Here is a 22,559-nt window from a genome sequence, read left to right on the forward strand (position 1 = left end):
TCTTTGCCCCAGAGAACTGTATAAATCAGAGCGGAACAAAAGTCCTTTGCTGGGAGCTGGGCATGTGCGCTGCGTTTCAAAGGGCAGGCACATTTCTCTATAGATCCACATTCTCTGGGGACGGCAGCTCTGACAGCAGAGAGATTAAGCAAAACAACCCACTCAACCTACCCTTCTCCAGCATCTCTCCATGGGTGGAACAAACCCATCACAGTCAAACCACGGGGCAGAGCCATAATTCACACTTGTTACTTTGCTCCTCAGTTGTTTAATGGCCTATTTTTCCTACTTAATGTTTTCAAAGTTTTGAGTAATAATTACATAGAATACAGACTCCTTTGGCGTTAGAGCTGGAAAACTTAGAAATAATGAGGAGCAGCAAACCAAATGTACCAATTACTGGAGTCCTCGGGGAACCTGCAGAGCTCGGCGAGCCGCATCCAAGCCTTCAGAGCAGCCATTCAGAGCTCCTCGCGCCTGGCAAGCACGCACGCACGAGCCCTTGCCCACACACCCAGCTCTAAGTCACCCCGGTGACACCGGGCAAACTTATTTCAGCTGCAGTCAGCACAGTTTGCTTTGTTCCCAGCAGTGTGGGTCTCCTGCAGGACGGTGCCATTGCTCGGTGGCCAGGGCCAGGTGATGGCAGAGTGAGCACCGATCTCCTCCTGCGCTCTTGTGGAGCAAAACGTTGCAACTGTTCAAAGCACTCGGGGCAGCAAATTTGTTTCTTTCCTGGTTGTTTGCACCAGCGGGGAGCTGGGCTCATGCCAGCTGTACGAGGGGCTGAAAACGAGAGTCATGGGGAGCCGAAGCCCTCCTGTCCCAAGGGCTCTTAGGAACCGGCTGTTGTTCTATGAGCTCCTAATTACACAGCTATTTCCCTGGGCAAATGTTGGCTTCTGTGTTGTTCCCCGCGTCTGCTTTGAGGCTTGGGCTTGGTGAGGGTGAGATTGTGACCCCGTCACTGCAGCATCCACGCACCTCCAGTGGTCCCCTGGGTCACCTGGAGCCACCCAGCCCCTCCACCACCCTCACAGTCCATCACAGGGGCTGCAGACAGCTTCCCTCCACCTCACACGAATGTAACCAAAAACCTGGCCTGGAAAGGTCTTCAAGGGAAAAGGAAGTATTAAAGAGCAACGAGCGAGCGAAGACCACATGTGAGTATCATTATTCATACAAAGAAGTGCCATCCCCCGTATCCGTGCCAAGAAACCTACTGCCATGAAGTTCCTCTGCATAGGAAACAACTAAGGATTGTGCAACTGCGGTTGCTGTCAGATCCCAAGAGCAGAGAGAGGAAGTTACACCACGGCTCTGCCAACCTCCCTGGGCGTCAGACCTACAAGCAGTTGCACGGTATATGTGCTGCAGACAGAAATCACGAGGCTGAGCCCTTCTTCGGAGGATCCTGGGGAAGCGTTTCCATTTTCCGACCGAAATGCAGTAGAAACATTTTTGGATTTATTTCAGATGGAGATGGTTTCATTTGGGGTTTAGCGAGCTGAGCCAAGCCCGAAGTTTGGATTTAAAACAAAAAAACAACAACAACAAAAAAAAGGGAAATATTTCTGTCCTGTTTTGAATTGCCTTCCATCAGATAATCAAAAACTTCATGCAAAGGGAAGAGTTTCCTCCGAGCGCTCGCGTCCAATTTGAATCAGTAAATTAAAAGAAGTTGGATGTTTTCAACCAGCTCCCTTATTAGCAGTGAGGTGTGTTCCTCTGGGCCAGCAGTGGTGCAAAGCCTGCCCTGCTCATCCTGCTGCTGCTCTGCTATGAGGTGTGTGGGGTTTGCTCCTGATGGCTCCAGATCTCCCCAGAATTTGGGTATATACAGAAAGAAACCCGTTCCAAAGAGCGCTCAGCCTGCATAATGGGACTAAATAATATTTACTCTTTGCAGTCTCTGAATGAAAAATAATGAAACGAGGCTAAATCTCTGCTTTCTAATTTTTTCCTCTCTTTAAAGCAGGGAAGGTAGGACTCCCGAGCCCTGGGGATTGCCTTTCTTTTCCCTTTTATGATATTTACTAAAGACTTAAAGATGGGAAGAAGCAGAAGCCTACGCAGTGTATGGGCTGAGATGAAAAGGTCCCGGATCCCCAGCGGGATAGGAAGGCTTCCAACAGGAGGCACAAGCTGCTCGCCTTTGTTTCTCAATTCAAACATGGTGACACGCACAAAAGGAGGCGAATAATATCGCTCTCCTCGGTGGCGAGCCCACGCCTCGCTGCTGGCCGTAATAATAATAATTCCAAACAAAATAACCAAAAAAAAAAAAGGATGCCGATGGGAAAAATGATTTGGGATTAAGAGTTCCTGTGTCCCACCTGCTGGCTTGGGGCATTCATCTGCTGAATAGACCTTCAGCTTCCCCACACCCTGCGTACCCTATGAGAGGATCTGTCCCTTTCCGGGCCACCATTGACAAGCTGTGGGATCAGAATGCCTATGGAAAGGGTCCTGGGGAGCGGATGGTGTGGATGAAAGGGCAACCTGTCAATGACTCCATGTCAGCACTACGGGAAAGGGGAGCTCAGGTTTCCTGCACAGCAGAGGCTGAGGGGACCATCAGCACAAAGAAGGCTCAGTGCCACCCCAGGAGCCCCCTGTAATCTGCTATCATAGCCCTCCTTGAGAGGGTTTCCTTTGGCCTGAAGGTGCTGGCTGGACTTTTCTCCCAAGGAACAAGGCTGAGCTGTTGGCCCCTCTGCAATCCCAAGGTGTGCGAACAGTGCACAAACACAATGAGAATCAAGTAAGCCCTAGATGTCATTAGAGCAGTTCTCTGATCCACTCTCATTCTACTTCATGCTAAAACCGATCTCTTTTTCCCTGCTGCTTCCCCTTGAAGCCATACAAATCTCTGTCATCTCCACATCCAAGACTGAGGAGCCCCACAGCTTGCTCAAAGTGCTGGAAGAATCATCTCCTTTTGTTTGATTTGGACTGAGTTCCTCTCAGCTCCATCTATCCCCTCCTGCACAAAGCCTCTCAGGTCCCCACAGAGCGTTCTGCCCCACAAACGTCCATCCTTCCCCGTGTCCCACTCTCAGTGGTTGCAAGGGAGGTGGTTCAAAGGCCATGTGGAAGAAGGGTGCCTTGAGGACAGCAATGCCACGCTTCTCTGCTCCTTCTTATGAGGACGGGATTGTGGCAACAACTGAACTTTCCATCAGTAGATTTGGCTGTTTTACTGTAATAAAAGGGCAGAGGGAGATCGCAATGCTGAGTTTTTCTCAAAATCTGTGCAGCTTTCACATCCACAATAAAAGGATCAAGAAATTGCTACTGTGGCCATTCCAGAGAAAGCAAGAAAAACCTCCTTCCCTGAAAAGAGAAACAAGTCCCCCATCTTCATGGCCTCTCCCTGTCCACTACACAGGTCAGGCTTTGACAAGCAGAGTCAGGCTACAGAAACTTCCCATCTTCGGCCAGGCTCAAACCATGCTGCAGGGCCACAGCCTCTGGAGGAGCATCATCACCCTCTGGACTGTCTGCAGGAACTGCCCACCTTTGCCAGGTTGGAGGAACACCACCGCCCATCTTGATTGGGTTGGAAGAACATCATTGCCTATCGTGATTGGGTTGGAGGAGTATCACTACTGACCCTGGTTGGTTTGGAAGAGCATCACTGCCCACCCTGCTTGGATTAGAAGATCATCACTGCCTTGGCCAGGCTGGAGAAGAATCACTGCCCATCCCAGTGGAGCACAGCCACCTTTCTTGGCCACCCTTGGAGGCCCTTGACAGGCTTTGAATAAATGTCTTTACTGACCACATGATCCAGCAGGTCAGCAATGCTGACAAAATGCCATGGTGGTGTGAATAGCAAAAGCTAGAGAGTGATGCTGGAGGAAACAGAGCTCTGACTAAGGATTCCTCAGAAAATAAAACCAGTCTGTTGAGTCTCCCAGCCAGCATGGAAACTGTGGGCCACATGGAGTGCTGTGCCATCTGCGTCTGTGCAGCAGGCACTGCTCAGGCCCAGCACTGTTTAAAGGGGCACAGAAGGAGAAGAAGCCTTCTCCCGAACACAGGAAACCACACTCTGGCATTTTCCACTTGGGGATCTTCCCTGCTCCCTCTGTGATCAATGGGAATGCTTCAATTAACTCTGCAGAAGAGACTGCCACCAGCTCTTCCACCAGCCACCAGCTTGGATCAAGCCCTTAGAAGCCCATAAATAAATAATGGGATTTTATATATTTTTGTATCAAAGTTGGTAGGAGCACAGGGATTAGGGGCACCTATAGGAAAAATACACTTCAGAATGAATTTTTGGCTCACCCTTGATGTTCAGAACGCTCAAACCAGGAAGCTCTTGGGTCCAAGCTTTGGTTTGCTCAGGATATGACCATTATTCTCCCTGGAGAACTGGCAAACAGCTACAGACATGACAGCCTGCTGCTGACCCATGAGCAGTGATGGTGGTGGGATTGTCTCCTCCTGTCCTGCCCACCACTGCTTTCCTCCAACTCCAGCAGAAATTTTCACCGCGTCTCACAAGAAAACAATGCCAACCAAATCGAACCCCACAAAACACAAAACGAAAAGGGAGATTTTTCCTCTTGGAGATCCAAGGGTGGGTGGTAAACTCTCCAGCCGTCCCTAGACATCTTGACGTGGCAGTACCAATGTACTGCTCTTGTGGCAGAAACTGCTGAACCGGCTTTTGAAACACAGAACCGGAGGGTGTTCCACTGAACCTCATCCTTTGCACTGTCTGGGGCCTCTTGCAGAGATTCACAAGCTGATAACTGCCAAAATGGACGTGAGGACTGAATCAAAGGGAAGAAACTCCCCCACTACAATACCTACAGCAAACCCACAGCATCTAATAGAGCCACAGCAAAGCTATCAGTCAAGGATATCACATGCCTCAATTTAAAAGCTTTGGACGGAGAATCAACCAAAATACTAAAGACAGTTTCTTACTATTTGCAAAGACTGCTGATCACTGCAGCATATGGGAAAGGAAAGGACACACTGCCCATCCTTGAAGAGGTGCATCAAAAGGCATTGCCAAAGAAGGCAAGTTGGGACATTGCAGTCACAGTCATTTGTCAGTTATGTCAGAGCCCAGCTGAAACACGGCTTTCAGTACGAGACTGCGATGAAGTGATAATCCACCCATGCCTATGAGAAAGTTCTGCATTGCATTTATCTCATTGAGAACTGTGACTTTCTGGTAAATCTGCTTAATCTTTTATACTAGGGTTTGAATTTACAAGAAATTTAGCCTGGGTTCCAGCCAGAAAAGGAAGCCCTGGCATCATCTGGGTCCTTATGCTCTGCACAGTTGTGACAATCTCTACAGCATCCCCTCGGAGTGGTAATTTCAATGCCCAAAAGGGTGTTGAATTTGGAGTTGTCTAAGTGGTTTCTGTTCTCCATCTCACATTACTCCCTCCTGCAGAGCTGTGAATTGCTGCGGATTTTATTTTGTTTTGAAAGAGTTCTTGACTTCTGTTCGCTTCAGCACCCAGACGCTTTGCTTGAAGCTTATGGGACGTGGATTCTATGGACTTGTGGCACCAAACTGTGGACCTGCTGAAGCCTGGTCACACTTGGTGGTTGCAATCCCCAACCTGCCCAAATGCAGGCTTGGAAGAGAAACCCAGTCTGCAGCTGGGGCAGGATGGCCTCTCATCGTGCACTCCCTGTTCCTGCTCGCCCAGTGTTTCTCCTCTAATAGGACGCCTGCACTCGAGGTTCTGCACTTCATCTCCTTCATAAAACTGATGCTAGGCAGAATACTTGGCTCAGCTCAAGCGTGACCCACAGCCATAAATCTGCACTGCTCCCCCTGCTCACACCCCCACGGAGCTGCTGTCGCTGCCCATTTGGAGCTGAAAAACCAAACATGACATTTCCCAGGTGCAGATGTGTTTGTCTCCCCTCCCTTCCAGACTTCCTTGGCTCCTCTTTCTTTTTGAAGAGGGAGAGATTTAGCAGGCTGGGTGGAAATGGTGAGGCAGCGGCTGGCCAGGCTGAGCCCCAGGAGAGCTCAGAGGAAGCGAGCTGTCCCCATCCTGATGCCAGGAACACGGGGAGCTCGGGGAAGGATCCCTGGGGCTCCACAGCTGCAGGAAGAGCTCCTAAAGGACAGTGAGGACAGGAGGACTGCAGCTCAGCATGATGATCCCACAGTGTAAACAGGGCCAGAGGGACTTGAGAGCCTTCTGACCTTTGTGAGCAGGTAGACAAGGTGCGGCACAACGGAGGATGAAAGGTTTGGGCTCCAGGCCATCCCAACCACTTGTAAGGCCCTAGCCAACACCAGTTAGTTCACAAAAGCAACTTGAAAATGTCCCAGGTATGTGATCCATAGAAGAAGATCACAGAATTTTAGGATCATAGATTCATAGAACCAAACACAGAATCACAGAGTGGCTTGGGTTGGAAGGGACCTCAGGGATCACCCAGTTCCAGCTCCCCTGCTCTGGGCAAGGATGCCGATTTCTACATCAGGCACTTGATCATGTTGCCCAGAGCCCCATCCAACTGACCTTGAATACCTCCAGGGATGGGGCATCCTCAGCTTCTCTGGGCAGTTGGTTCCAGATGTCACTGAACTATTGCTACCACTTATGTGCTGTTAAAACTAATTACAAGAAAACCATTTTTTTGGTGCAGAGAACACAGCTGTGATCTACTACCACGTGGTTTTCCAATACCCAAACACCTCCCAAGGGCTCTGGTGCTTCTCACACTGCAGATGGGATCTGACAGAACCAGGTCCTTTCTGCTGAGCACCACAGCCAGTTGCAGTTATGGATCTCAAGACTGAGATTCATCCCCACTGAATGCAGACATTTTTGCCGATGCCCACTTAGGTTCCCAGCTGCTTGGCCATGAAGGGAAGAAGAATTTCCAAGAAGGGCATTCAGAGTATGTGGGGAAAACACATGCTCCTGAATTACCTCTGGAAGAATCCACTTCTCCTAAAGGGCACATGGCCAAGATACAATTGGGTCATTCAATCTGCAGCAGCACTGAGCATCTACTCCCTCCACAGTCCAGACAAGAGACCTCAGAGCTCCTTCCCAACACTTGTGCCCACAACTCCACAACCACATCAGCTTATGATAAGGAGCAAGGGTGACAGAAGCCATTCAAGCAAGGGTTGCCTGGAGTTGGTAAACACACATCCTGCAAGCATTCTAGGATCACATAATAGGAGAACCCCCATCTGCAGGAAGGGGACTGAGGGCTCCTGGGTGAAGGAGCAGCACTGAGCAGCTATGCCATGACCACACAGCAAACCTTGGCTGGCCATGTGCCCTCCTGACCAACTCATGAGGACAGAAGCATTCCCCAGCCCTGCTCCTGTGGCATCCCCATCTGATTTTTATAGCTTATTGTCTGCTTCAGATCCAGACGGCCTGTGAGCGCAGTAGAGGTGGGTCTTATTTCTGCAGCTGGGGCCAGAAGCCTCCTCTTCAGATTGCACAGCGATAAGGGGTGACTGGGGCTCTTTATGACATTGCTTAATGAGCTGATGACATTTTTACGAATGAAGAAAGCCCCAAGACGATTAGACCTGTTGATTCTTCAGCGATGCCAAGACTCTTCCCTGACTAACAAACCCTGCTTGCATTCCTCTCCACAGATGAAATCTTTGCAGCACATTTCCTCTTCCTGCCCTCCAAAAACTGTCCCTTCCCAGGCAGCTCTCTTTTCTTTTGCTCACCCATCGCACATTGGATGAGACTGGGGTGCCCATGGCCCGGGATGGAGCACAGATCTGGATGTCAGCTGATTTTTCCTTAAGTTCAGGAGAGGGATGCGGGGTGAGGTGTACACAAAGCCATCACTGTGTATGGCTCTGCAAGAGCCAGTCCTGCCTCCTTAGAGGATAAGATGGCTTTGAAAGAGCAAGTTAAGTGTGCCAGGGTATACGGAGACTTTGTGAGGGGCTTTTCTAAAATCCCACACAAGAGGCTGTTAAGGAAACCTGGTAACCAGGGGATAAGAGGCAAATTCCCATCTTAAAACCAGGCTTGGGTGGCAGAGACAAAGGGTTTGAGCCCTGCAGGACTTGGCATGCAGGGTGGTGAACGGTGCCCGGGGCGTCCTCATAATTAAAAATAATAACAGTGAGCACTTTCAAAGCACTCAGTAAACATGATTAACTAATTAGTCAACTCTTTACTAATTAACCAGTCACAGGACCGGTATGGCTCAATATGCTTAATGATCCGGATAGCGGCTGAATAGCTGGGGGCAACATCTGTGGAGAGGGAGCTGTGCAGGGGATGGAGGGGTGGATGGGGATGCTGGGATGTGCTTGCAGCATGGCTGGGGCAGGAGGGATAACTCACCATGGGCACAGCCGTGCCCTGTTCCTCTTCCCCTGCCCTCCCCATGGGAAGGGACTGTCTGTGCTCCTCCTGCCCAGTGACTCCAATATCACCCCAAGCCCTGCAGGTTACCTCCATACCTTCTCCTGCTTGCTAATGTCACCTGCTTGGGGTGACTGTAAGTATTTCCTGGCTTTGCAGGAGTCTCCTGTAGCAGCATCACTGATGCAACCAGAATAGATGGGTACAGCTGTGCCCACAGCTGCTATTACAACACTGAATCACACACGGCCTTCAGCCCAGCCCTAGAAGATTTTGTCTGGATGGATGTTTTCCACCCACTGTCCTCAGTAAGGCAGCAGGGCAGGACCTGTGTCTGTGCAGGAGGTGATGATGGCACCAGGTGCTCTGCGTGTGCACATGGAGCATCCCACTTCCCTGGAGCTGTCACATCTGGAAAAAGGGTCCCCTCTGCTTTTTCTGAGCTGGCTTCTGAGCCTCGAGAATGAAGTCCCACCAGTGGGTGAGTGGCTCCTTGCTGCACCACCAGCTTGCCACTGGGGTAGCAAAAGGATCCGACAGAAACACTTGGTTCTGCATTACCGAGAGAGAAAGAAAGAAAATTCTCCCATGCAGAACAGTGTTTCGAGGTCAATAGGGAAAACCCTGTGGGCTGAATACCCAATCTGGGGAGGCTGGCAGGAAGGCCTGGGGTCTGGGTGTCTGCGCTGTCACACTTGTAGCCAGGTTACCATGGCTCATCGCAGTGCATCCACACCCCGGGGGGCTGCTCCTCACCCGCATTCAGCTCCTCCAGCATTGAGGAGGACAGTTGATTTGCAGGAGAAAAACCAACCTTTAGTGGTCCTGTCATGTCATCGCCGCGGGGGTCCACAAAGGACCAGGAGGGTGCAGCCCGGGAGGGAGCTGAGCAGATGGCCCTGGGCACGGTGCCCACCCCCCTGCAGGGCTGGGCCTGAGGCACAGTGGGTGCTGGATGGTGAGGATGGCTACGGGTGGTGAGGATACAGTTATGGCCGTACTGCCTGACACCCTTGGGTCGGCAGCATCACCCCATGCCCAGGGCACAGGTACCACAAGGAGGTGGGGGATGCAGGCTTCCTGCATTTTGGGGTTTTCTTCCCAAACCAAGGCAGGTACCCAGTGGGGATCCTTGGGCTGCACTCGATTCTCTGTGCTGTGCTGGGGTGTTCCCAAAGGCAATGGCTGCTGCTGGGGGAGGGGACCTGGGCGCACACCCCCCTCCTCCCAGGGGAAGGAGACTGAAAGAAAAGCTGCATTTCTTTAGAAAGCAACGCATGACTATGGGAAGGGTCCCTGTATCCATGCAGCCTCCCAGTCCCCTTTTAGTAATCTCACTTCTGGGCCCGCATTCATTCAGGCTCTGCAGAGGATTAGCTGACCTTTCTTTCAGCGGTTGGTAAGCCGAGGATGTTAAGGCTTCCCAAAAATGAAGCTCTCAGGGCACTGTCTCCCAGGAGGGAGCCCACGGGGCTGCTCAGCCAGACCTCTCACTGTCTCCCTATGTTCCCAAAAACGGAGATTTGAGGATGCAGGGTGACACTAAGCAGCACTGTAATAACGATAGGGTGGCATGGCACACAGGACAAGCTGCTCCTGCACTGTGACGGAACGTTCACTCTGAAACCTAACGACTGGTGCCTTGGCCGGCGCTTTGCAGCAGAAAGGGCTCAAGCTGGGTCTGAGCATGAGGATTTGTGTTAAGCTCCCAAACTCAGACGTGACGGAGTGACACACAAAGTGCTTCCCGCAGAGGGGGAATGTGCACGCGGCGGGGCTGCGCTCCCCCAGCCAAGTGGATCTGAGCATGGAGCGGCTGCTGGCCGTTCACCGAAACCCCGATGGGAGAATAAATGGCGCCATGGGAGAGCAGGGCTTCATCCAAAGCAGAGGAGCTGGAAATCATTTCTCCTCCTCCCGCTTGCTTTCTCTTTCCGTTAAGTTTGAATTGAGACACTGGCGAGGCAAAAATAACTAAACAAACCCAAACGCCGCAGCAGAAAACTCTGAGCCAAATGCAAGCAAAGCCATTGCCGTTCCTCTGCTCTTTCCATCCAGCACAACTCTGTTATTCCACAGAAGCCTCAGTGGGGTCAGGACATGGGATGCCGCTGTGATCCACTTAAATTGCTCGTTTCAATGGGCAGCCGGCTGCTAACGGGACTAATTTTATAGGCACCATAACCCCCCGTGAGAAGCTGCTTTACGACCCTTCACTCCCCCTGACTCAAGCTGGAGCATGGCTGCATCCTCGGTGCAGCACAGAACCTCTGCTTCCACGGCCAGCAGCATCGCTAATTCAGAGAATAAAACTGTCTTATGAGATATAAATTAGGTTATTGCTCGGGATGAGAGCTGCTATGCTCAGCTGCTGTTGGAGAGCATCTGTTGCAATTGCAATAGTGATGGTTCCTGCCCCCCTCAGCACAAGTGACATCCCACGTATTTTGGTGGCTCTTGTAAGTGCTCCATGTCCTGCGTCCACCATGCCCTGCTGCTGGCTGGGACCTGCACCCAAGGACACAGCAGGGGACCAGAGCCACTGGGGGGGAGTGCAGCTCAGGCTGCCCCATTGTGCTGGAGGCTGTAGGTTTGCAGGCTGCGAAGCACACCTCTGGTGCTGGAGAAGCAGTATTAGTGGCCCACAAGAGGAAGCATATAATCAGCGTTCAATGCTGTGTAATTACACAGAAATTACCAAGAGAAATTAATTCCAAAAGGTGAACATATGGGTTGCAGTGGGTTTTACCTCTGGTTGCTGTCACTCATAGCCAAGGGCAGAATCAAAGCCAAAAGTGTGACTTCTCAGTGATTTATTGCACCAAAGATCAGCTGGTGTTGATAGCTGCCCTGTGAGTGGGGATCCTCGTGACCCATGATCCAACCACGGTGATGCTTAGTGGTATCCAACCCCACCTCTGGGGATACTCCTCACTGCTCCGACCTGCCGCGTCCCAACACGCTGTGTTTGAATGGACACGAGGCAGTGGGACGCAGCTGAGGTGAGCAGGTGCAGGAAGCCAACTGGTAGCACAGGGACCCCGTGGCCCCTCCTTGCCAACACGGGGCCACCGGTGGGAAAGCAGCAGGAGATGGCTGCGTGCCACAGCTGAGCCCCTTGGGAACTCATTGGCATGCCAGCACGGTAGCTGGGCACTGTGCAACACGGTGGGAGCATGTCAATGCCTCTGGGGCTTCTGCATGGCCCAGCTCCCCGTGGGGAGCACCCCAGGGAAAGGGGGAACCCCATGCAACGGGTGCCATAAAGAGACCTCGGGTCCCAGGGGTGGCAAAAGGATGGATCTCAGCACACGGCACCCCAACGTGTGAATGTGAGTGAATGGGACCTGCTCACCGCCCAGGACCCAAGCACAAATAGCATCACCCCGGTCAAGGCAAGCCAGCCCGCTTACTGGCAATGGGTGCATTCATTCCAAATGTACACCCACTTTGTATCCCTTTATATCAGACAGCTGCTCCAAGGGGCTGCTGGAATAAAAGAAAAACAAAGTCTGCGTGCCTTCATGCCTCCCCGCTTCCCTTAGCTGAGCTGCTGCTATTGGCGTTGTTGTTATTATTATTGTTATGATTATATGCATTTCGTTCTCTGTTCAGTGATGAATAATTTATGGCTCCGTCTCCGTCCCCTTTCAATGGATTCACTATCCGGGGAGACTCGCTGAATAATTTGGATCATTCGTTTTCAAGTGCGTGGGCTGCCGACAAATTGTTCGCCTTTCATTCCTGGGGACGTCCATTGGTCACCAACGGGGATTTCTTTGGCTGCCCCACACACGTGACGGCCTGTCTGGGGTTTTGTGGCTATGGGGTTTCTTTATTGATTGGGTGGAACGTGCTGAAGTGGAGCCTCGGTGGGGGGAGGCCACACTGCTGCAGGGATGGGTTTGCCAAATCACCACGAGCATTTGGTGGCTTCATGGGGGCTTGGGAAGAGCGAATGCTACGGAGTAGATTAAGCACTGTGTAATGTTTTAAGGGTTCGATTTGATCGAAACTATGATGCAGCAGGGTGCTAAGCTTCCACGGAGCTAAATGGAGTCCTGGGAATAGATGGGTTTTTAACAGACTTGCACTGAGCATGGCTTTGCCTTAAAAAACAAGCGAGCGTCAGGTGCGCTGTCAGCCCTGCTCTGCATGCCAGGGCCATCTGATGGCCTGGTGATACCCAACTGCAGTTCACCACAAGATGCTGCAGGGATCAGCCCAGCTCCTCACCCAGTGCTGGAGCTCAGGGTGGAGCCATCCCCACAGGTACCCATTGGTTGCCCAATGATCATCCCCCAGACTTGCTGCCAGCACCCACAACTCCACAAAAACAATTGGGATGTGTTACGCTTGGCCGTGTGATGAACTGATACCACTCCCCACTCCCTACCCCACAACATGCCCAATAATCTCACAGCCCCTCCTGCCCCACACTGCTGCCCTCCCCGATTTATGAGCGGCATGCAAAGGACACACCGGGCTGCTGGGCTGAACCACACGGGAATATCAGCTGAGTTACAAAAACAAACAAACCAAACCCCGCCGGGAGCCCATTTCATTTATCTTCTTTTGTCCAGTTTTGCTTCAGCGTGAAAGTCGCCCTTTCAAGCCCAGTGGTTGTGTTCCAGCCCCGGCAGGCAGCTGATCCAAAGCGCTGCTTCCCCGCTGCATGTTTGCACAGTTCAATTCATTTCTAAATATTCAGCGGGTTTCCCTCCCTCCCACCCTCCCAGGACTTTCTGCCCGAGAGCCGAGGGTGTAAAGCACAGGGCCGGGGATCCTGGTGCACAGAGCCTTTGTGTGCAAACACAAGCTGCTGTTTGTATTTGCCTTCACACTGTCAGAGCCCAATTGTGTGCTGCAGTGCTGGCTAGCAGGCTGCCTGCAATATCCGCTCGGCCGTCCCCGCTGCCAGAAGGACGCTCCCCCTCCCCGGGATGCTTTGAAGCAAAGTGATTTCATCTCATGAGGCTTTCATTAATCGCGGTACAATCTCCGACATTAAGCAGAACCAACTCCCTATTGCAAAAGGACCGGAGGGTGGGTGGGGAAACAGCTGGGCTGGGGGGTCCTGTGTCCTGAGGATGCTCCGCTGCAGCTCAGCACTGCAACCGGAGGTTTATAAAGGCACACCATTTCTCCCATCTTCCTATTTCCCCACTATCTTCCTGCAGGAGCGAACCGAGGTGCTGCACTGAGCTGCTAGGCGTCAAAAATTCTTTTCCCATTGTGCCCATTCCCTGCACCCACTACATCCAGTTTGGACTCTGAACATCCGGACGGCTGGCATTAAGGGACATTGAATCTCCCCTCACTGCTGCCGTGAAAATCAAGTCATATTTGGTGGAAACAGAGCTGAGATGGTGATGGTTCTTGTAGTCACACAGCACACAGCCCTGTAGGGGTCAGCTGATGCAGTGACATGAGGAAGGTGATACAAGCTCTGCATCTTTCCACGCCAATCCATGAGCCCAGTGCTCAAATGTGGGGATATAAGGGCAGGGATGGGGCAGAGCAGATGGGCAGCAGCTCAGCTTCTCTGCAACCAGAAAGCACTTTCCATCCCAGCAGTTTCCCACCGCAGGTCAGGATGGATTCATGCCACTCCACCCCGCAGAGCTCAGCTGCTTGCAGCCTGCCTTGCTGCCCAGCTCTGCTCACACTGCGTTTGCCCTTTTCCAGGTGAAACTGAACCTCCCACTGCACTGTCGCTGCCTTTGGAACTGTGTGCAGGATGTGGCAATGGGCTCTTCCCCTGCTCTTCTGCTCACTGCACTCTGGAGTGATGCAGCTCCTAGGGCAGGGGGAAGGTCGCTTTGCACAGGAAGGGCACAGCCGCAGTTTGGGCTCTGTTGGTGCCTTTCAGTGCAGCAGGACTGCCTGTGCCTGCAGAGACCCTGGGTGCTGAGCACCATCCCCAGCACACAGCAATCTCCATATCACCCCATCAGTTCTTAAATTCTGGGCACCAACAGAACAAATCCATAAACCCACAAATCCATGCCCCAGCCAAGCTGCGTGCCTCTCCCATCCCTGCCCCCTTCCAATGCAGGTCCTCATGCCATCCCAGCTCAGAACTCTTTCCCTCAACAGATATCCCCTACAGCACCACGTTCCCTCCCTGCAGGATGCAGAGTCAAGTGGGTGTGCGGCAAAGCCGTACAGCCCCATCCTCAGCAAGCTGCGAGCTGAGCTGCCGCAGGAACAGCCTCACTGCCTCCTTATCAGTCCCCAGGGCATCCTAATCCCCCTATAAATGAAAGCTATTACAGAGAGATCTCCTTAAGTGCCTGCTGGTCACCTCCCCGTTAGGGATATCTCAGCGTGTGGTTGGCAGGGAGAAGTGCTGTGTGCTCAGGGTGTGTGTCCATCCCTTGTGTGCTTGGGGTGGTGTTATTTGGTGCAGTCAGGAAGATGCCAGAGATAGATGGGGTTGAGCTTGGGGGTGGCGAAACTTCCTTGCATGCTCAGAGCTCAACCCTGCAGGCAGAGCTGTCAGTGCTCACTAGGGTGGGTTCAGCGTGCTACCTGGTGGTCCTGGGGATGGTTTGGGGCTATTTCTGCTGTTTGACAGCAATATGGGGTTCACCCTGACTTGCATCTTCCCCACCCTGCAAAGCTGGAGTGAAAACCCACCACAGCCCCAAGCCCAAGGTCAGGGGATGTGATCTGAGCACTGACAGAGCTATGGTGTCCCCACTGAGCACAGGGAGTGTGACCAGATGGCCTCTAAGGGTCCCTTCCAACTCCAGCCATCCTGTGATTCTATGACATATTTGCAACACAAACATCCTAAGTACTCAGAGCCCAGCAGGAAGGTGTGAGCCTGGGAGAGCTTTCCTCAGGGCTGTGTGCTTCTCACCCTGCAGGGCTGGGAGCGCGTCCCCCCGGGCGGTCACAGGGAATCTGCACGGCGAGGACGGCGCTGGCTGAATGAGGATGACATGCGTTGGCCCAGAAAGAGAAGGGCAGAGATTAGCCGTGGACAAGCTCAAGGGAAGGCAAGTGTCCAACCCTGAGTGCCAAGCCTGGTTTTGTTTTAGCCTTAACTGCGCTTTTTTGTTTGTTTGTTTGTTGGTGTAAAAACCTTTCTGTTGGAAATCAGTTTAACTTTAAGCTTCCTGAGAAGAAAAGCCTGTGAGAAAGCTCTGCCCATGCCTGGCTTGCTCAGGAGGCTACAATGGAAGTCTCGGCTGCTTATGGGCTCATATTTCTATGGCTACAGCACCCAGTGTGATTCCCCATACAGAATGACCCACGGGAGCTGGGCACTGGGATGGGAGTGGAGTACAGCCCGTGGAGGCTGTGTTCCAGCTGCTGGGAAATGCAGGGATGCTGTGCTGCTGCTTCACACCTTTTCTCCCCTGACCCCATACACAGCCTTGCTTTGGTCTCAGGACCAGGGGAAAATAAGGCAAAGGAGAACGAGACAAACCTGGATACAAGGAATGCTGAGCATCTGTTGTGTCCTCTGTAGGTTACGGGCGGTTTGGGCACACAGCACTCCAAAACCAGCCTGCGGCTTACCGAGACCAGCAGGGGCTGAGCATGGCCACAGGACCACCCTGGTGTCCCCAGGGCCACCAGTCAGCACCAGTTGTCTCCTTGTCCCATTGAGTGGCCAGTGGGAACGGGAAGGCCCTGGAGGGTTTGATTTCCCCAGCTGTGGTGAGGATGGAGGGGAGCCCAGGGGCTTCTATAGCACTGCCCACAAATCTCCCCCTGAGCTGCCACTGAAATGAGAACGGTCCACCCCAGGTCTGCCTGGAGGAAGTTTCCCATTGGGAATGAGGCTGCCCGGTCCCTGGCAATTCCCAGTCCTGGAGATGACGTTTCCCTTCAGCAGGAGGAGAGGCCGGATCACAAACCGCTCTGACACAGACACATCACAGCCTGGGAACCACCATGCACCACAGCACTGAGCAGAGCCTGACACCAGCTCTGTGCGCCGGGTGCCAAATCCCATATCTGAACACACAATATGTTTCCTTTTTCTCACTGCAGCCGCACTCATTATTGCTCAGTGCTCTCCAGGCATAACACAGGGCCAAAATCCGAGATGAGCCCAGCACCTGCAGACCCCATTGACGTCAGAGCCATGTGCAGGTGCCGGTGCATCTCTCCACAAAGCGCTCGGGGCGGCACTGGGAACAGTGATGGGAGGTGGTTCCCAAAGAGCCTTCAGCCTGCACCGGCTGGAAAATGCACTAGTGGCGTTTTGTGCAAGTGAAGGGGGGTTTTCTGAAGGGTTTCATAGCAGTTCTCATCTGCATCGTGAGCGGCTCATGAGAAATTGTGGGGTGGTGTTGATTGCATTGCAGGGATTCCCCTAAATCTGGTTGAAGTCTGCCTCCCTGGCTGCACTTCTGTGCATCTGCACCAGCTCACCAGCAACCGAGCTCTGAAGGCATTTCAGCTCAAACCTTTCCCAGCTGCAGGCTCCTCTCACAGGGGACAAAAAGCGTTGGCCACAACCTGGGCTTTGGGCTGAGCACAGTGCAAGGGAGAGGGAGGATGCAGAGCAGAGCTCCCTGCCTGTCAGCGATTGCAGCAGCTCCTCTCCAAGCTGCGTCCTCTCTGGAGCCCGTTAGCTGCCAGGCTCCCGGCCAAAGCCGTGCTGTGAGGCCGAGCTCTTCATGGAGCAGCTATTTGCCAGGTAAAGCTGATGGGAACCCTCCGTAGTGCTGCAGGCAAGGCTCCTTCTGGCCCCAGAGGACAACTCCTCAGGCCAACCCTTGCCCTGCATGGGGCTCTTGTGAGCACTAAGAGGTGATGCACACAAATTCGATCTGGCTGTCGAGAAATGTTCCCGTGGGAAATTTTGACTTCTTGACAGAAACTGCAGTGTGTTTCTGTTTCGGTCCCCCAAAAAAAGCATGAATGGGAACAAAGGTTCCATTTTGGCAGGGGGAAGGGACTCACAAAAGAAAGCACCCCAATTTTCAAGCAAAGCAGACGCATCCTGACATTTTTCCCTTCGGTTGGAAACTCAATTTGTCCCCCCACAAAAAAGAGCAAAACCAAAGGGAAAGCTGTAACCAGCTCTCACTCGATGGGCTGGGGGCAAAGTCAGCAGATTTGGTGAATTCACCTCCTCCCTCAGCACAGGGCTCCTCCAGCCGTGCTCCTTTCATGGGCTGAAGATCCCCCCATTGCAGCCAACAGCATCACCGCCAGCCCCAGTCCCTGCCCGACACCCGAGGGTCAGCAAAGGCTGATTTCCCTCTGGGTTCAGGAGAGAAACCAGGGTGGGCCGATGGTCATGAGCAAATGGGTGGGAACTGAATGGGTTTATTGTGATCTTTATCTAGGAGGATTATTCCAGGCAGTGCGGGCTTGGAAGGATCGTGCAGTTGTTTGGCTGCAGTCGGTGTTGCAGACTGATAGGTACGGCCCCGAGGAATCTGCAGCAGAAATGGACTGTGGAAAATGGCTTCACCATAGTTTTGCCATTGCAAAACGTTCAGTTCCCTGCAAACTGTGAGGAAAGGGAAGCAAAGTCGGTGATTTTCGTTTACAAAAGTCTGAACTGTGCGTGGTGTGCAAGGCACAGCCTGGCAGGACGTCCTGTTTAATTGGAAACTGGGAACCAGATTGGAAATAAACTGGAAGTGAGGGAGATGATAGATGCGCAGGGCCGGCACAGTAACTGAACAGATGCATTCTGAGGGACATTACAGGGCACGGCAGAGCAGCCCAGGGATACAACAGTGACCACGGGGCACTGAATTTCACGGCATGTTTTCTGCAACCAAAGAACCTGCGCTGGGCTGTGAGACGGGAGGTGAGAACGGTGCGAAACAGCGCAGTTCGCTGCCGGACAGAGGAGAGCAAACCCGGAGACAAACCGCGGCTCAGCGCTGTTCGCACAGCCGGGCACCTCCCCCCGCCCTCCCCCCGGCGCTGCGAAGCGGCCGCTCCCCGGAGCGCCCCGATGCGAGCAGCGGCCCGGAGGGGGAGCGGAGCTGCTGGGGCTGAGCGCCGCCGGGCACCGGGACACGGCCGGACACATCCATCCCCACCCGATCCCGGTAACCCGCAGTCGCTGCCAGCTTTGGCCGTGCCTCGGTGTTGAAGGCGCCGGCGAAGAAATTACCCTCTCTGCAAGGGACACATCTGATTGTGATTTGGGGAAAAAAAAATAATAATAATAATAATAAAAAAGTCCAACTAACTCGGCCGCTCGTTTTTGTTATTGTTGGGTTTGGTTTTTTTTGGTTTTTTTTTGTTTTTTTTTTTTGTTATGTTTTTGTGTGTGTGTGTGTGTGTGTGTGTGTGTGGACTTTTTGTTGGAAGACGGAGCCGTGTTCCGGGTAAACAAGGCGGCTGCGGGCGGCGGAATGCCGGGGACGCGGAGGGGAGAGCCGAGCCGAGCCGAGCAGAGCCCGGGACGCTGCCCAGAGCCGCTGTGGGTCACCCCGAATTCCAGGCACAAGCAGGGACTGCCATGGTCCCATAATACGAGGAACGAGGGCCGGAGGCTGCGGGGAGCCGTCAGTCGGGGATGCAGAGAAACAGCCCCAACTCGCCAGCCCTGCCCAGGGACGCGCCGTCTCCTTTTCAGGGTCAGCCCCGGAGTTCGCTCTCAACCCGAACGGCGCGGATTCCTCTCCCGAAACGGAGCGAACCGGCGCTGCCCGTTGGCCCCAGGGCCTTTCCCGTCCCTCCGCCACCTCCCGCACCTCGGGGCGGCTGCACGGGGCACGGGGCCGCAGAAGCTCTGCGGGGCTGCGGGTTCGGCAGAGCAGCCCGGCCACCTTCCGCCCCGACAGCGACAGGAGCCGCTCCCCGCTCCGTGCCGAGCTGCGGCTCCTCGCATACGCGGACCCAGCCGACGCCTCCCCGGGCTGCTTCGCGCGCGAACGGCTTTTTACCGCCGTCCTCCGCCTCCCCTCTCCCTGCCCTGATCCTCTCCGCGTCCCCTGCCCTTCTCCTCCCTCCGCCCGCTGTCCCTTGCTCTGCTCACCACGTGCCGTCAGCCGCTCTAACCCCGGTCCCCCGGTGCCACCGACCCGGCGCTCCCGGGTCCTTCCGTACCCCCCGCCTCGCACTGAGCGGTCCGTCGCTGTCTCTTGTCCCACACTGACCCAAATTCCCGTCCCCCGCCGTCCGTTCACGTTCTCCCGAGATCCCCGCTCCACACCCCGGGTCCTGCAGTTCCTCACCAGTCCGCTCCCGGCTGCCGCGGCTCCATCCCTGCACTCCCGATCCCCCGCTCCTCGCTCGTGTCCCCGAGCGGCCCCTCGGCGTCCCCTCCTTTGCCCCGCACTTCCGCTGCCCGTGTCCCTGGATGTCCCCACGCCTCCCGCTCCCTCTCCCCGGCGGTTCTCCCTGGATCCTCCCCTCCCTCCCTCTGTCCCGGGAAGCTCCGCGCCCCGTTCTTGACCACGACCCCGTCCCGGTCCCCGTCCTCGCGCTCCCGGCCGCCACTCACCCACGCACTCGTTGGCCTCTCGGGCGGTCGCCCTCTGCCAGGGCCGGTCGTAGTGGAAGGGTTTGCATCGGTCGCACTCGGGCCCGGCCGTGTTGTGCTTGCAGTCGCACACCAGGTTGTCGTCGCGGTCGCGGACGCAGCGGGACGCGTGCCCGTTGCACTTGCAGCGCCCGCCGACCTGCAGGTCGGACACGGCGTAGAAGTAGGAGTCGCGGGCGAGCTCGGAGTCGTCCTCGTTCTCGTCGCCGAAGGTGTGCAGGCGGCTGAAGGTCACCTTGATGTCGGTGGCCGTCACCCAGTCCTGCAGCACGGGCGAGTTGTCGAAGTCGTGGGCCGTGGGGCGGCCGTCCAGGGTGCTGAAGGCGATGAGGCCGCCGGAGAGGGGCCGCACGTCGGTGTGCGAGTCGGTGCAGATGGCCTCCTGCTCGTTCTGCTTGGTGATGGCGGCGCGGCTCGGCTTGTTGTACATCTTGCGGCACTGCGTGGAGTAGAACTGGAAGGGCACCCACGTCTTGCCGTAGTCCATGGACTTGTAGATGGCCATGGACTCGGGGCGCGGCGAGCAGAACTGCAGGCTCACGTAGGTCACCTCGAACTTCTTGCCGAGGGACAGCGTGAGGGTGACGTTGTGCGGGTACTGCACGTAGCTGTCGGACTGCCAGCACGTCAGGTTGTGCGGGTTGTTGAGGTCGGTGAGGAAGGAGGGCGGGTGGGCGCGCTTGGGGTCGGAGGCGTTGCAGAGGTGGCACGAGCGGACCTGCTCGTCGCCCTTCTCCGTCACCACGCAGTACCTCGACGGCGGCTTCCCGCAGGTGCTCGACACCTTCACCTCCTTGCCGAAGGCCGAATTGACGAAGTCGGGGATGCAGCGGCGGGGCAGCCCGTGCTCGTCGTAGCAGGGGTCGGGCTGCGCCGTCTGCACGGCGAACATGTTCAGCCCGGGGTAGCCGCCTCGCAGCGGCTGTGCCAGCCACGCGGCCGCCAGCAGCAGGGCGAGCGGCCCCTCCGCGCCCCTCCGCGGCATCGTGCGCGGCGCAGCGGGGCTCTGAGTGGGGCGGCTCGGCCGGCGGAGGCGGTGCGCGGTGCGCGGCTCACGGAGCGCGGAGCATCGCCCGCCCCGCGGCCAAACCCCGCGGAGAAAGGGAGAGCGGAGAGGCGACGGCCCCACAAAAGTGCCGCTGGCGGCGGGGCTGGGTCCCGCCTGCCTCCCGCCCCGGCTCTCGCACGGAGAATGACTGGCGGTCCCAGCCCCCGCCGCGTTTGAGGTCATGCTAAAGGAGTGACATTGCGCTCAAGGAACAGAACAACGACATCCACTGGCGGCTCAGCCAGAGACACGCACAGGCGTCGGGGTGTGTGTATGGGGGGGAGGCGGGGGGGGATGGGAGCGCAGCCCGGGGGGCCTCCTCGACTCGGCGGCGATCGGCGCCCCGGGAGAGCGGGCATGGGCCCGGCTTCCCCCTCTCCTCTGGTCCCCCCGCCCCACGGTTCGTCCTGAGCCCCGACGGGGCGGCAGAAGCCCGAGGCTTCGGGAGGGGCGCCGGGGCCTTCTGCCCCTCGCGCTCAGCAGGATCCCCTCTTCTCCCCGTCCCCAGGACGCACTGGACCTGAGACCCCTCAGCACGGCGGGGGCTGCCCGTGAACGCAGGCTGAGCGCTGCCGAGGATCTCCCCGTGCAGGTGCCCAGAGCCGCTCACAGGGGGACTCGCGGCCCGGCGGTCCCTGCCCAGAATCTGGGAAAGAAGACATTTACCGACCTCCCCAGCCCGACCCTGGGTGCTGGGGGACCTCGACCCCCCCGCCCCGAGCTCGTAGACTCCACCGCCCCGACGGAGCGGAGCCCCGGGAGCGGCAGAGCATCCTGGAGAGCGGCCGCCCTGCTCGGCCCCCTGCCTCCCGCAGCCGCTTCCCTTCATTAAAAGGGCACTTTTATTTTTCCAACGGAGGTGCCCTTTCTCGGAGCGCTGCCCACGCCGTGTCACTCAAGCGGCCGAGTCCTGGCACGGCGACGCGGCCCCTCCGCTGCCAGCCCCGACGGGGCGGCCCGAGGGGACGGGGCTGCCGGAGCTGCGGTGAACCCCAAGCCGGCCTCCGCCCCCTCCTCTCCGCCCGCCCCTCTCTCCGCTTTGAATTCCTTGCCACCGAGCTGAATAAAAGTGGTTGTTGTAAATTGAATTAGTGCCTGATTAATCTGCTCCCGGGCCTGCTAGCCCAGCGGGGCGTCTTTGGCAATGCAACCGCCTTCCCTGCAGGGCAGCGGGGCTCCGCAGCCTCCCTGCCCCCATCGCTCCCCCCGGCCCCCCCCGGCAGTCCCACTGCTGCTGGGATTTGTTAACTCTTCCTCGGAAAGCAGCCCCTCCGCTCCCGACGCCCTCTCTGCTCTGGACCCCCCGAACCCATCCGGGTTTCAGAGCCATCCGGGCACCTCAGGATGCACTGCCCGGCTGCCCCCTTCCGAGTCGAGGTTCCTCCCCCCCCCTCCCCACTGCACCCTATCGTGCACCGTGCCCGGAGTTTCTTCTCCAGCCACACGTGTCCGTGACCCAAGCCCTCCCCACCGGGACGCCTTGTGCAGAACTCCTACAACCTTGAGGACCCGGGGGCGGCCTGGGAGCACAGCAGGTGCCCTTCCGACGGCTGTCCGACCCCCACGGCCCGCGGTGCCTTTTAATCCCATTACCGGGCTGTTCATTTAACAATCACCCGGCGCTGCCGAGCAGGAGGGACGGTGCGCCCGGCCGCGAAGCGCCGTCCTGCCCCTCCTT

The 22,559-nt window shown here is 55.7% G+C and overlaps 1 protein-coding gene across 1 annotated transcript in view; it reads right to left on the reverse strand.

Annotated features, from left to right (window-relative positions):
* NTN1 (netrin 1) overlaps positions 1-20,818 on the reverse strand; it is a gene marked incomplete at both ends in the record, with an annotated part of 47,278 nt that extends 26,460 nt beyond the window's left edge. Inside the window, one exon of the mRNA XM_079544508.1 lies at positions 19,795-20,818. Within this exon, the coding sequence (XP_079400634.1) occupies positions 19,795-20,818 (1,024 nt within the window). The remainder of the gene's footprint in view (positions 1-19,794) is intronic.
* Positions 20,819-22,559: the final 1,741 nt, after the last annotated feature.

Source organism: Tetrao urogallus, assembly GCF_951394365.1.
Source record: "Tetrao urogallus genome assembly, chromosome: 18".
NCBI classification, from domain to species: Eukaryota; Metazoa; Chordata; class Aves; order Galliformes; family Phasianidae; genus Tetrao; species Tetrao urogallus.